The sequence below is a fragment of the Oppia nitens genome, unplaced genomic scaffold, assembly GCF_028296485.1.
Source record: "Oppia nitens isolate AA-2021 unplaced genomic scaffold, nextdenovo-longstitch-racon4-pilon3 scaffold3_pilon_pilon_pilon, whole genome shotgun sequence".
NCBI lineage: Eukaryota > Metazoa > Arthropoda > Arachnida > Sarcoptiformes > Oppiidae > Oppia > Oppia nitens.
The window spans coordinates 1,593,937-1,610,612 of NW_026533221.1; the positions used below are offsets into that span (position 1 = coordinate 1,593,937).

The window sequence follows — 16,676 nt, forward strand, 5'->3', positions numbered from 1 at the left end:
TACTATTAGTTTTTTCCTGTTATAACAATAAACTAGTTATTTTTTATATTCAATAATTTTTTTAACAGATAATATTAAAATGTTTTATTTGTTAAAAATAATTATATTGTCAATGAATGTTAAAGTTTTAGGGCTTTATATTACTATTTATTGGTAAAAATTTATTGATAGCTCATTAATATATCTATAAATATTAATATCTTTTTAATGATATCTAAATAATTAAATCTGAATTTTAATAGTATTTATAGGTTAAAAATTATTTGTATATACAGTACAGTACAGTATATATATATATATATAGATATATATTGAATATATAATATAAAGGTTTAGTTTTTTACTGTTGTTTACACTGTTGTGTGTCTGAAACCCCAGTGATTTCAGTTTGATTTCAATTTTATTTTTTTTGTCGATAATCGCCGCTAAGTTTTGTCTAATCCGAGAAAATGTTTAACTTTTTTTCAATAAAAAATAAATTGTTTAAAAAAAACTGTTAAACATTTTGTCAGATTAGGCAAATTAAGTAATAATTTAGTGACAAAATATGGTTTTTAATTGTTGAATATCCGATACGGATAGTAATTATTCGTATATATATGTAATGAAAAACCAATATTTTCGGGTAATTAAATCCTTAGGGGTGTGTTATCCCGTTGAATGCATTATAACGGAGTCAATAGATAGTGTGATCGTTGGGAACCATTATTTTTGTATTGACGATAAACGTGGGTTAAGTTGATTAACAAAAATGATAAATATTTTTAATTTATTTTTTTTTAAATAATAACCAAACTTTGTAAACGATACGATTGGATTTGTATTGTTAGGTGTCGTTATATGGAGATAATCGTTGCATATATATATATATTGACCATCAAAACACTTATATATAGTATATCTTATATCAAAATGGAGGAACCGATATATATTACACTATCGTATATGTCTTTCAATGGCAAAAAAAAAGTTTGTTATTAATATAATATTTGACAAATTGGTCATAAAATTTCCACTTAATCTTTTAGATTTGGTGTTTCATAATCACTATCAGTGACATTGTCTATCAATTGTCCTATCAATTCCGTATAATTGTCCAGTAATTCCGGGAATCGTTTTACGGCTAACGCGTCCATACGTTAAAGCGTATGGAAAGCATAGGGTAAAACCCGGGCAGCGATTCATTGTTTAGTCGGACATATTTAATGCTGACCAATGTTTTTCCGCTATTGTATTGTTTGAATAGCAGATATAGGAGTGGTATGTGCGTAATGTTCCGCATATGACATTGTTGGGTGTCATTTGTGGCCTGTATTCAACTAACTTATCTAAATGTGCTGAAATGACCAGATATTAGTGGTCTATAGCCATAGGTATGGTTAAGACCAACCGTTTGTGACAACTGTTTGATCAGTACAACAAACCAATACAACAACTGTAGGTATAGTATATACATTTAAAAAAAAATATTTATATAATCTGTATATAACTACTGCTGTTTGGTGTGACTGTCTGTTTGGACACTCGTTTGCATCCATTTTCCACATTTTGTTGGAAAAAACTTATCAATCGGTTGTTGTTTTTGTTGAACACTTTTCCGTCAGATATTTATTTTTGTTTTAAAGCAACAAAAATGAAAGTTATTGTAATTTACTTTATATTGTTATACAATATATGTTACAATACTACTTAATTAATATATTATTAATATTTAAATTATACGTTTAATTATTTTTTTAAAAATAATATATTTTGTATGAATAAACAATAATTTAAAATAAAACAGTTTAAATTCAATACATATTTTAGATTTATTATTTCAATTAAATTTGAAATACATTACTATACCGGTATATATATAAAACTTTTGGTTACCGGTAATTAATACAACATTATATTTGTAATACTGTTTATTGAATAAATATATTAATACTTTTTTAATGTATACACAAAATGTTTGTTATCATTAATCAATAAAATTACTTTTTTTATCAAATAATTTATTTTATTATTTCTATGTTTGTTATTAATATGACATTGAATTTTTTTTATTAATATAAAACAGTTTTAAGTGCCAACAACAACAAAAATAGTGTATTGTTTGATGATTGAAATATATTTATTTATTTTTTACAATTGGTGACAATAGTACTGCTGTTAGCTCAGGGATGCACGATATCTATATAAAAAATTAACTATAGAGAATATTAGTAGACAAAAAAAAACAATGTGTATGTATGTATAATTGAATAAACATAATTTTTAAACTAGAAATTTATTATTATTATTATTATTACTGTAATATCATTTATGAACATAATTATCTATTTTTTAAATGTTTAAATAAATGTTTAATTTTATTTTTTATTAATTTATTTTTGTCTGTTATTAATATTTTTTTTATTAATTTAAAACAGTTTTAAGAGCCAACAAAAAAAAAGTGTATTAGTTGATGACTGAAATATCATATATTTTTATTTATTTTGTACAATTGATGACAATAGTATGTTAGCTCATGGATGCAGGATATCTATAAAAAAAATAATATTATTATATTACTATTTCATTAATATTAGTAGCCAAAAAAAAACAATCAATAAAAACTGGTATCAATAAGCTGGTTATATACTGTATTGTATTTTTTTTAAAATATTTTAATACTATTTCAATTATACTATTATTTTTTCCTATTTTAATACTAAACTAGTTGTTTTTTTATATTCAATAATTTTTTTTAACAGATAATATAAAAATTTTTATAATACTATTCAAACATTTTTTGTTGTTGAAAATTATTATATTGTCAATGAATGTTAAAAATGTTTTAGGTTTTATATTACTATTTATTGGTAAAAAATTTATTGATAGCTCATTAATATATAAAATTTATATAAATATCTTTTTAATGATATCTAAATAATGTAATCTGAATTGTTATAGCTTTTTAGGTTAAAAATTATTTGTATATAGAGTACAGTATATACTTATATATATATATATATATATATATTGAATATATAATATAATGGTTTAGTTAATATAAAAGTTAATACACTGTTGTGTTGTCTGAAACCCCAGTGATTTCAGTTTGATTTCAATTTTATTTTTTTTGTCGATAATCGCCGCTAAGTTTTGTCTAATCCGAGAAAATGTTTTACATATTTTTTAAATAAAATTGTTTGTTTTAAAAAAATGTCAAACATTTTGTCAGATTAGGCAAATTAATAGTAATTTAATGACAAAATAAAATTGTTATGACTATTGTTATCACTGATTGGTTGTTAATTATTATAATTATTATATTATATATATATCGGTTATAATAAGTATTTAATAGACACAACAAATTGTTTACACTCAGTCTATATACCAGTATATAAGGAAAAACATTATATGTGTGTTAATCATACGTTTAACATAACATATATAAAAGTAAACGCTTTGATTCAATACATATATTGGATATATCACTAAAATACTTAATATTTAATATATATTTCATATAAATACTTAATGAAAGTGTGAAAAACACTGTTTAACTGATAATGCATTCGGCAAACAATAGATATAATGTTATTCAATCCATGTTTGCCAAATGTATTATCAATTTTTTAAACAGTTTATATAATATCATATATATATATATGATTCAAATAAGTATATATATATAATATATAATTTTGACAATTGCCTCAATTTGGTATATACTGTATATATATATAATGGTGTGATCAATATGTTTTTGCCGCTATTGTACTGATCAAACAGTTGGTATTTACAAATGGTGTGTACAGTATAGCAATAATGGTGTAACCATTACACTAGACTATTACACTCTAAACAACTGTTTAAACAGTACAACCAGCGGTAAAATATATCAGTGGGGTGGACTGGGGAGGAATATAATTGTCCCGTAACTTCACGATCGGCTCCAATGGTGTCCATACGTCCAAAAACATATAGCAACAACTGGTTTTTTGTTGTTGTATTACTAAAACTGGTCTTTCAATGTTTTTGATTAATAATATAATCGCTATCATATTGTCGAGAGAGTGTCCATCAGTTTCTTATATTGTGCTGTAATTCACGGCCAATGCGTCCATACGTAAGGCATGTATGGAAAACATAGGGTAAACCTCTTTGGAAGTGATTCATTGAATCAATCAACTTAATGGTTTGGATCAAATGTTTATATTTTGCCGCTATTATACTGTTTGAAGAGTTGGGTAGGAATGGCATAGTAGTGGTGAACCGCTGGATAACAAACAGTATATAATTTTCATTTATTTAACTGTTCGCCGCTTTTCTTTCACATCCATTGGATATATCAATAAAATACTTAATACTTTTATATAAAAATACTTAATAAAAGTGTGAAAAATTACTGTTTAACTGATAATACATTCGTCAAACAATAGATATAATGATTATTCAATCCATGTTTGACAAATGTATTATCAATTTTTTTAAACAGTTTATATAATATATTTATATATATGATTCAAATAAGTATATATATATATAATATATAATTTTGACAATTGCCTCAAATTGGTATATACTGTATATATATATAATGGTGTGATCAATATGTTTTTGCCGCTATTGTACTGATCAAACAGTTGGTATTTGCAAATGGTGTGTACAGTATAGCAATAATGGTGTAACCATTACACCAGACTAGACTACTACTACACTACTAACAACTGTTTGAACAGTACAACCAGCGGTAAAATATATATCCGTGGGGCTGGCGGGGGTTGGGGTATAATTGTCCCGTAACTCCCCTGACAATCGATCGGTTCCAATGGTGTCTCCATACGTCTACAAACATATAGCAACTGGTTTTTCATAACTAAAACTAAAAATTCAATATTTTTGATTAATTATATAATCGCTATCATATTGTCGATAGTGTCCATCAGTTTTTTATATCGGGTTTATAATTCCCGGCCCAAACTATCGACCAATGCGTCCATACGTAAGGCATGTATTGAAAACATACATTCCTTTTCGCATCCATACATACGGCATAAGGCATGTATGGAAAGCATACGGTAAACCCCATTGGAAGCGATTCATTGACTCAATCGGTGGTATACTTAATGGCAAATGTTTTTCCACTATTGTTGAAATAGTTGATAGGTTTGGTATACCATTAGTATATATATATAATATAATAGAATATATATAATAATAATAATAATAATAATAATAATAATAATAATAATAATAATAATAATAATAATAATAATAATAATAATAATAATAATAATAATAATAATAATAATAATAATAATAATAATTTTCATAACTGTCCGGTTTGTCTCTGTTTGGACACTCATTTGTATCCATTTTCCACTTTAATAAAAAAAATTTATCAATCGGTAGTGTTTTTGTTGAAACACTTTTCTGTCAGATATTTATTTTTGTTTTAAAGCAACAAAAATGAAAGTTATTGTAATTTACTTTATATTGTTATACAATATATGTTAGAATAATAGTTAAATTATATATATATATATTTATTAAATTTATATAAAGTATTATTATGTGTTATACAACAAAAACCAATGAAATACTATTTTTTAGTAATTTATATATTGCTATACAATGTATGTTACAAATTGTATACTTATATTATACTGTATTTATATGTTATTTTTCATTTAAATTTTGCAATAATTTTACACAAAAAAAATTATATATTCTGTATGAATAAACAATAATTATTTATTAATAATAGTAATAATAGGATATATTTATTCAGTTTAATAAAAAAATTAAATAAAAATTGTTATTCTATTCATACATTTAGACTTTTATTATTTTTCAAATTAAATGTATTAAAAAATACATTATAATATTATATATAAAACTTGTTAGTTAATATAATATAATTATTATTATTATAGTATAATTATAATTATAATTATAATTATAATTATTATAATATATATTATACAATATATTTGTATATTGTTTATTGAATAAACATAATTTTTAAACTAGAAATTTATTATTATTATTATTATCATTGATGAATAAAAATTGCCTATTTTTTCAAAAAAGTTTTATTTTAGTTTTTATTAATTTATTTTTGTCTGTTATTAATATTTTAATTGTAATTGACATTGAATTTTTTTAATTATTAATTTAGACCAGTTTTAAGTGCCAACCAAAAAAATAGTGTATTGTTTGATGATTGAAATACATTTATTTTATTTTTTTCTACAATTGGTGACAATAGTACTGTTAGCTCAGGGATGCACGATATCTATATAAAAAAATATATTATATTAGTAGCCAAAATAAAAAAAAAATCAATAAAAACTTGTATCTATAAGCTGGTTATATATACTGTATTGTATTTTATTTTATTAAATAATATAATACTATTTCAATTATACTATTAGTTTTTTCCTGTTATAACAATAAACTAGTTATTTTTTATATTCAATAATTTTGTTAACAGATAATATAAAATTTTTATAATACTATTCAAACATTTTTGTTGTTGAAAATAATTATATTGTCAATGAATGTTGAAGTTTTTGGGCTTTATATTACTATTCATTGGCAAAAATTTATTGATAGCTCATTAATATATATATATATATCTTTTTAATGATATTTAAATAATTTAATCTGAATTGTAATAGTATTTTTAGGTTAAAAATTATTTGTATATACAGTACATATATATAATTATAACTTATATATATAATATATTGAATATATAATATAAAGGTTTAGATTTATGTATTATACACTGTTGTGTTGTCTGAAAGTCCAGTGATTTCAGTTTGATTTCAATTTTATTTTTTTTTGTCGATAATCGCCGCTAAGTTTTGTCTAATCCAAATAAATGTTTTACTTTTTTAAAAAAAAAATTTGTTTGTTTTAAAAAAATGTTAAACATTTAGTCAGATTAGGCAAATTAATAGTAATTTAATGACAAAATAAAATTGTTATGGCTATTGTTATCACTGATTTGTTGTTAATTATTATTATATATCGGTTATAATAAGTATTTAATAGACACAACAAATTGTTTACACTCAGTCTATATACCAGTATATAAGGAAAAACATTATATGTGTGTTAATCATACGTTAAACATAACATATATAAAAGTAAACGCTTTGATTCAATACATATATTGGATATATCACTAAAATACTTAATATTTAATATATATTTCATATAAATACTTAATGAAAGTGTGAAAAAACACTGTTTAACTGATAATGCATTCGGCAAACAATAGATATAATTATTATTCAATCCATGTTTGCCAAATGTATTATCAATTTTTTAAACAGTTTATATAATATCATATTTATATATATGATTCAAATAAGTATATATATATAATATATAATTTTGACAATTGCCTCAAATTGGTATATACTGTATATATGCATGTATATATATATAATGGTGTGATCAATATGTTTTTTGCCGCTATTGTACTGATCAAACAGTTGGTATTTGCAAATGGTGTGTACAGTATAGCAATAATGGTATAACCATTACACTAGAGACTAGACTACTACACTAACAACTGTTTGAACAGTACAACCAGCGGTAAAATATATCGTGTGGCTGGCGGGGGTGGGGTTGGGGTATAATTGTCCCGTAACTCCCCTGACAATCGATCGGCTCCAATGGTGTGTCCATACGCCGTTCTCAAACATATCGCACAACTGGTCTTTCAATGTTTTTGATTAATTATATAATCGCTATCATATTGTCGACAGTTTGCCATCAGTTTCTTATATCGGGCTTATAGTAATTCCCGGCGCAACCTATCGGCCAATGCGTCCATACGTAAAGCATGTATTGAAAACATACGGTAAACCTCTGGGAAGCGATTCATTGATTCAATCGGGTGGTTATACTTAATGGTTTGGATCAAATGTTTTTATTTTTTGCCGCTATTGTACTGTTAAAATAGTAGGTATGATTGGTATGAATGATATGCCAGTAGTAATCATTGACAACTGTTTGATCAGTACAACAACAACAACAACCAGAGGTATACCAATAATATATATAATAATAAGAATAATAATAATAATTTTCATAACTGTCCGGTTTGTCTCTGTTTGGACACCCATTTGTATGTATTTTCCACTTATCATAACTTATCAATCGGTAGTAGTTTTTTTTATTGTTGAAACACTTTTATCAGACATTATTGTTAAGCAATAAAAAATAAATGAAATACTTTTTTTTGTAGTAATTTATATATTGCTATACAATGTATATAGTATTACAAATTGTATACTTATATTATACTGTATTTATATGTTATTTTTCATTTAAATTTTGCAATAATTTTATAACAAAAAAATAGATATTCTGTATGAATAAACAATAATTATTTTATTAATAATAGTAATAATAGGATATATTTATTCAGTTTAATAAAAAAAATAAAAATAAAATTGTTATTCAATTTATACATTTAGACTTTTATTATTTTTTATCCCAATTAAATGTATTAAAAAATACATTATAATATTATATATAAAACTTGTTAGTTAATAGAATATATTTATATATTGTTTATTGAATAAACATAATTTTTAAATTAGAAATTTATTTATTATTATCATTGATGAACAAAATTACCTATTAATCTATAATATTCTATTAATTTTTAATATTTAAATTCAATTTACAAAAAACATTTTAATATTCTGTATGAATAAAAAAATAATTATTTTAATATAATACACTTTATTTAATAAACATTTGAATAGATGACAGTTGTCTCTAATAGTGGACAACATTTCATATAAATAAATATATTTTTATGGAAAAGTTTTTTAAGTAAAAATATATAACTATTTTTTTTTATTTAGATTTCCACATGTCTTACAAATATTAATTTAAAACCAAAGAGAAAAAAAAGTTAATTATATTTATTTTCAATTAATTAAACTAAATAATAGTATAATTTAATATTGAAAGTATTTAATCTAAACTAATTTACTATATAATAATAAAAAATTTTGTTTATAATTTATATAATATACAGTAAATATTATTTATTTATAGTATAGTTTAGTTATTGCTTACTATTATAAGCTATTACTCGTAAAGTGTGATAATAGTAACGCAATTCAGTAATAGTATTGTCGGCCAAAAATTGTTTCCACGCGTTAGGGTTGGCCACCGATGCCGTCCCCTCCATAGCGTCCGACGGAGGGCTAAAGTGGGCGTCAAATACAGTGTCCCACAAATGTTCGGCCTTTTCTTCATTAAACTGTTTTCGATCCTTGAAATTGATTGAAAAATCTCCAACAATTACTGGCATAAAATCTATGATAATTTTTTATAATAATTATAATTAAAACAAAAATCAATTTTTGTTATAATGTATTATAATTATAACAAACACTAGAAACTAACCGATAATCTGTTTGCGAGTCATTAAATAATTTTTAGCAAATAAATTGAATTGTTTTATAACAAATCCGTTAACTATTAAACTCTGTTTCCAATTATTCATCTGTTTGTCAATCGATGGATACCACAGTTGTTGTTGAAGTTGTTTATCAACTCTACTATTGTTATTATCGACAAGTTTTCTGTTCAAATCAGCTGTAATAACAATATTTGCATAAAACAGTCCACCGCTGGTCAACAACTTTGACAATATATCCATTACCTGACACTTATCGGGTATAAAGTGTAACATAAAACTAGAGAACAGTAGATCCACTTTGGACTCCAATTGTCTGATCCGTGGACTCAACTCAAGCCACGAAACAGTCATGTCTTGCAATACATACTCAATGGTAGTGTCGTCTGCATTGTTAGCCTTAGCGTGTGTTAACATTTCTGGTACGACATCGATGGCCACCACTTGTTTGTGTTGTACGTGTTTGGACAGCATTCGGGTAACTCTGCCGTCACCGAAGCCCAGGTCAACAATCAGATTGTATGAACTAATATAAAATAAATTATTATTTTTTATTTTCTCTCTCTCTCTTTATATTTAAAAACAAATTTAATACTTATTTTCATTATTAATCAATTCAAACGCCTCTAATAGATAATCATCCACTTTATAGGTCAATGTAACGTAATCTTCGGGTTTTATTTGATTCATTGTTTTTTCGTTGTTGTTGTTGTTGTAAAATCTAAATATTTAAGAATAAAATTAAAATTTCAAATTTATAATGAAAAATAATTTATAATAAAAATCACTTTAAATAATTTTAATAAAAAGAAAATTTTTTATTATAGATGAAGCTTTTATACATTTCATAATTTTTTTAATTAGTAATAAAAATATTTAATTATTATACAGTTTTCATATTTCGAAATTGATTTAATTAGTAACTAAACTATTAATTCATATAATGTGCATGTTCATATTTATTATTTATTATTAACTAATAAATATTTTAAAAAAAACTTGTCATGGTTGTCTATTAGAGGAGAGGCATTTGATTGAATAACTAATGAAAATAAGTATTAAAATATTAATATTTTTTAAATATAATGATAAAGAGAGAGAGAGAGAGAGAGAGAGAGAGAGAGAGTGAGAGAGAGAGACGTAATTTTACTTAGCTTTTGAAAACAACAATTAGCTAAATCATTTAATGTTATTATTTTTCTAAATAATTTATATTAAAAACAATATTAATGATATTACAGTATATTTTTGTTTGTAAAATCATTATTAACAGTTAAGCATAATTATAAGCTTTGAAGTGTGTTTAAGTAAAGCAACAATAAAAAAATAGTTAATTAATTTTTTTAAAACTTGACAAAATTTGTAAATTATTTAAAATATTAATTTGAATTATATCATAATCTAGATACTATATATATATATATATATATATATTTCGGTATCAATTTATATACATTTATTATTTCGGAATTAATTTAATTAATAATTAAACTATTAATTCATATAATGTGCATGTTCATATTTTTATTTATTAATAACTAATAAATATAAAAAAAAACTTATAATAGCTATTAAAGGAGAGGCATGTGATTGAATAACTAATGAAAATAAGTATTAAAATATTTATTTTTTAAAATATAATAAATTATTAAAGATAAATAGAGATATATATATATATATATATATATACATATATACATAAATATATAGATATGTATATACGTACTTAGTTCTTGGAAACAACAAATAGCTAAATCATTAATTATTTCTAAATAATATTACATTAAAAATAATATTAATGAGATTTTTTTTTGTTGTAAAATCATTATTAACAGTTAAGCATAATTATAAGTCTCAAAAAAAGTATTTAAGGAAAAAACAACAACAACAAAATAAAATAGTTAATTAATTTTTTTTAAAACTAGACAAAATTTGTGAGTTATTTAAAAAAAAATTAATTTGAATTATATCATAATCTTGATATTTTTTATATATATATATATATACTGTATATATACAGATAATGCCAATTAAAAGTTAAAGTTTTAGTAATATCGTGTAATGTTAATTTTAAGATAAGTAAGGTAACTTATAATACAGTATTATTTTTTTTAATATTATATAAGTTGCTGGAACATTACAAAATATTATTAAAATTTAAACTTTTAACTAGCATTAACTTTATATATATATATATGCAGAGTAATTATTAATAAGTTTTAATCATATTTATTTTTTAAAAACAGGTAATTAACTAATTTTAACCTAAAATAATAAATAAACCATGAATATAATCGAGCCTGAAAGTTATTTAACAATTTCTTATACATGGGATGCTATTAATATTGAAACATTAAAATCGATTAGTAATGAAAAAAGGTATTTATATTTATTTATATAGATATATAGATATACAGTATATAAATTATATATATATACATGTGTGTGTGTGTGTGTGTTGGGCATGTGTGATAAATGGGTGGGTAAGTGAGTGAGTTAGTGGGTGAGATAAAGTAAACATATATATATATATATATATATATACAAATTAATTTTAAACATTTTCAAAACAGTTCATACGATCTGATTGTTGACCTGGGCTTCGGTGACGGCAGAGTTACCCGATTGTTGTCCAAACAAGTTCAACACAAACAACTGGTGGCCATCGATGTCGCACCGAAAATGCTGACACACGCTGTGGCCAACAGTAGAGAATCCCACTATTGTGTATGTCTTACAAGATATGAATGCTTCGTGGCTTGAGTTGAGTCCACAGATCAGACAATTGGAGACGAAAGTGGATCTACTGTTCAGTAATTTTATGCTACAGTATATAAAAGATAAGAAACAACTGATGGCTATAATTGGACGGTTGTTGACCAGCGGTGGACTATTTTTTGCTAATATTGTTATTCATGAAGATATTAGTAAAACCCTAATCAATAATAATAGTGGGGATAAAATACAATGGTATCCATCGTTTGATAAACAATTAGATGAATGGAAACAAGTTTTAGTTGGAAATGGATTTCAAATCAAAGATTTCAAACTAACGGCCGAAAATATTTTAATTAATCGCAAACAGGTTATCGGTTAGTATTTTTAAATAAAATAAATATTATTATTAACTTATTATATATTTAAATTATATATTAAAAAATAAACTTTCTAAATTAATTTTAATTAATTAATTAATAATAACAAATATTTTATATATATTTATATATACATATATATTGTTTTTTATTTTAAAAAATAAATCCAAAAATGTCTCAGAATTTATGCCCGAATTGGTTAACAGTTTTCGTCCGTATTATACGGATCCGAACCAGTCGTTTGACGTCCACTACAATAGCGACCAGTTCTGGGATTTAGTGTTCGACACGTGCTTTAGTCTACCGGACGCGCTGTCGGCGTCGGCGACGGCGGCGCCCGACAAACACCAACCGAACTCCGACGGGTCGTGGAAACAGTTTTTAGCCGACAATACTATCAGTGAATTGCGTTACTATTTCCATAATTTACGTATTAAAGCATATAATAAATAAATATAATCTGATAATAACTAATAGTAAATATTGTTGTATTAGTTATTTGATTGTATTAGCAAAAGTCTATATATTTATATTGCATTTATTTTATTTTTGTTTATGAAAAAAATATAATTTAGTCACATTTATAACTAATAATACTGTATTAACAATAATTTACGATTAATAATAAATATATATTATTTTTTAAGTTAATTAAAGTTAAATAAATGCATTGATAACAAATTTATATCTAAATGATTCATTAGGATAAAATAAACTCAAAATTCAGCCATGTAGGGTATCAAAATAATTTAGTATGTTAAAATAAACTCAAAATTCAGCCATGTAGGGTATCAAAATAATTTAGTATGATAAAATAAACTCAAAATTAGACATATAAAGTATCAAATGATTTACATAAAATGTTTATCATTTATCAATAAAATTATATATTTATTTCAAATAATTTATTTTATTTTATTTTCTGTATTTATTATTAATATTATAGTATATGACATTGAATATTGAATATAAAACAGTTTTAAAAGCTAACAACAAAAAAGTTTGACTCATGCAATAAAATATTATTATTTTTTTACTTATCATTAATTTACGTAAATATTAATAATAATTGTTAACTTGAAAATCAAATAAAAATCTATAGTTTTATATAAATAATAAAAAAAAGATTTTTATTCAATTTGATATCATTTTTTTTAATAATAAGTGATAAATTATTTTTTTTGCTTAGTTTGACTCATGCAATAAAATATCATATAATATACATATTTTTTTGCTTATCATTAATTTACGTAAATATTAATAATAATTGTTAACTTGAAAATCAAATAAAAATCAATAGTTTTATATAAATATAAAGAAAATACTTATTCAATTTGATATCAATTTTTTTTTAAATTATTTATTTTAAAAATAATATTTTAAATAATGTTAATATTGATTTTATTGATATTTTTTAGTATACCTATTATATCTTTGATTTACCGGTAAGATAATAATAATTATTATTATTTAAAAATTTATTATTTTTCTCATCTATTTTTAAAGAAATCTCTATTTAATAAATAGATTCTATAAATAAATAAATATTTTGTTGTTTAACTGAAAAAAATAAAAATATCTTATTTTTTTGAAAAAGTTAAATACATATATAAAAAAAATAATAAAATACTTATTTATTTTATTGCTTTTATTTAAGTTATTTAAGACAACATTTTAGCTATTGGTCGGACAGAGGCCTAAGCGGACCGAAACCCTGGATATGGTTTGGAAATACATTTGAAGAACTGTTTCGTCCGATTTCGGTCATCGATAGAGAAAGGCGTCAAAAATATGGACCGACCTATGGGTGAGAAGTCTATTGAAATAATTCACAAATATCTGTTCAACCGATTAAATGATTAAATAAATAACAGAATTTATATTCTATAGTATTTATATTTTTAACAAATTATTATTTTTTTTGTTATTTTCAATTAAAAACTTCAACAACAAAAAAATAAACAAATAAATACTTTATACGTTAAAAGTATTTACGAAAACAATAAGCCAGTTATGATGACATCGGATCCGAAACTAATCAAAAATATTTATATCAAACACTATAAGAATTTTTCGGATCCGAAATCAATTTTGATGACACCAGACAATCATGTAATCTATAGGCATATCATCAACAATAGTCGGGGCGAGACCTGGAGGCGTCAATCGGCGGTTATTAGATCGTTGTTTGCCGACAGTCGGCTGAAATTGTTTGCTAAAAAAATTACTGAGAATTTAATCAATTTGACTGATAGTTTGGATAAAATGATAGATAATAATAATAATGATAAGGCAATAGATATTAGTCAAGTGTTTATCAATCATAGTATAGATCTGATGGCTAATTGTATGTTTTCATTGAAACAAAATACAATTAATAGTGTAGACAATAAATTTAGCCAGATCATTAAGCAATCAACTATGCCATCTAAATGGCGTATATTAGCCAGTTTAGTTTTACCAAAATTTTTAGTCAACGTACTCGATATGAGTACAATTATATCTAGAAAATACCTGGACCAGTTTGTTAGACTAACAGTACAGGAGTTAAGTAAACGTATTAGTTTGCCTATAAATACTGGTAATGATGACGATAACGACTTTTGTCAATTGCTTATGAATCGGTGCCCGGATTTTATTAGCAATAAAACATTGGATAATAATACTAATAATAATAATAATAATAATAATAAAACATCAGAATCTCAAATATCAGGTAATAAATCAGGTAATCAGTAATAACCAGGATTTTAAAAGTTGCAGGCATAAAAAATAGATGCCAAAAATTGCCAAATGCCTGCCCTGCCTCTGCCATGCCCTGGGCATCTATTTTCAGGTGGTGACACCTATTACTATGATTTTATATTATTTATTTATTTATAAAACATTGTTTTATCTATATATAACCTTTAATTAAAAGGTAATATCATTGGAAATAAGTATATTAATTGTAAATTTAATTAACACGCTAAAAAATGTAAATTACATTATTTTTATGAATTGCTTTTTAGCAATTTAATGTGACAGGCAAATAAAATAGATGCCCAAAATGACAGACATTTATGGCATCTATTTGGGCATTGCCAGGGCAGGCATTTATTTACTTAAAACCCTGATAATAACACGAAACAAATATGATTTTATTTATTTTTAAAAAATCATTTTATATGTTTAAAAATATTTATTATTTTATTTTTTTAAAATTTATATATATATATATTTAGATTTGTCGCAAACATTAACCAATGATGAATTAATAGCCAATATATACACACTTTTCGATTCTGCTTATGGTATCGATTATATACTTAAGATACTAATTATCTACGAGTTGGCCATAAATACGGAGTGTCAGCAAAAATGTTACGACGAAATCATTGCTAACTGTTTTCCGGATAACAACAAACCAATGACCGGACAAAACAACATAAAGTTTGACTATAAAACAGTGGACAAACTGAACTATTTGGATGCCTGTATATCGGAAATAATGAGATTATACGCACAGATATATAGAGAGGGACGGATAGCCAGACACGACTATACGGATGAAACAACTGGTATATATATAGTGTATAAATAAACATGTGTTAAGTATATGTTTATTATTATTATTATTGTTGGATTAGGTGTGACAATCAAGAAAGGACAGGTAATACAGTTTTCACGGTCAGCAGTGCATAGAAATTCCGATTACTATCCAATGCCCGACCAGTTCCGGCCCGAGAGGTTTGTTGGCAAACAAAACAAACACCAATTGATCGAATCAGCCGTTTATCTGCCATTTGGTTTGGGCCGTCGTATGTGTCCCGGCTATAAGTTTACCCTGATGACCATCAAATTGACCATGGCACAATTGTTGGTTAACTATAGATTTTTGCCAATACCAGGTCTAACTAAACTTAGATCAGCCGATCCTATTGTTGAACACTATAGCTATTATCCGGGACAGTTGTATTTGAAAATTGAAAAACGTTAAAAATCAATACTAGATAAATTAAATTAATATTATATATATATGGTGTTATTTATAAACAAATTTAATTTTAATAGATTGGAACAAGATAAACTTAGAATTAAAATATGAAATTTATAAAAATATATATTTAATTATAGTATTACTTTATAAACGGTATTATTAACAA

The 16,676-nt window shown here is 23.9% G+C and overlaps 2 protein-coding genes across 2 annotated transcripts; one reads left to right on the plus strand and one right to left on the minus strand.

The window, feature by feature from the left end:
- Positions 1-9,079: 9,079 nt before the first annotated feature.
- On the minus strand, positions 9,080-10,168 carry LOC128957443 (uncharacterized). Its single transcript, XM_054303203.1, has 3 exons — positions 10,032-10,168; positions 9,424-9,962; positions 9,080-9,333 (listed from the first exon to the last, which is right to left on the minus strand). Exons 1-3 carry the CDS (start codon positions 10,124-10,126, stop codon positions 9,080-9,082), a joined length of 888 nt encoding a protein of 295 aa, XP_054159178.1. The 5' UTR covers positions 10,127-10,168.
- Positions 10,169-13,940: 3,772 nt separating this feature from the next.
- LOC128958000 (cytochrome P450 9b2-like) lies at positions 13,941-16,544 on the plus strand. The gene is made up of 5 exons (XM_054303815.1): positions 13,941-13,976; positions 14,189-14,338; positions 14,520-15,247; positions 15,756-16,091; positions 16,161-16,544. The coding sequence occupies exons 3-5, from the start codon at positions 14,545-14,547 to the stop codon at positions 16,508-16,510; spliced, it is 1,389 nt and encodes a 462-aa protein (XP_054159790.1). The 5' UTR covers positions 13,941-13,976; positions 14,189-14,338; positions 14,520-14,544; the 3' UTR covers positions 16,511-16,544.
- The last annotated feature ends 132 nt before the right edge of the window (positions 16,545-16,676 follow it).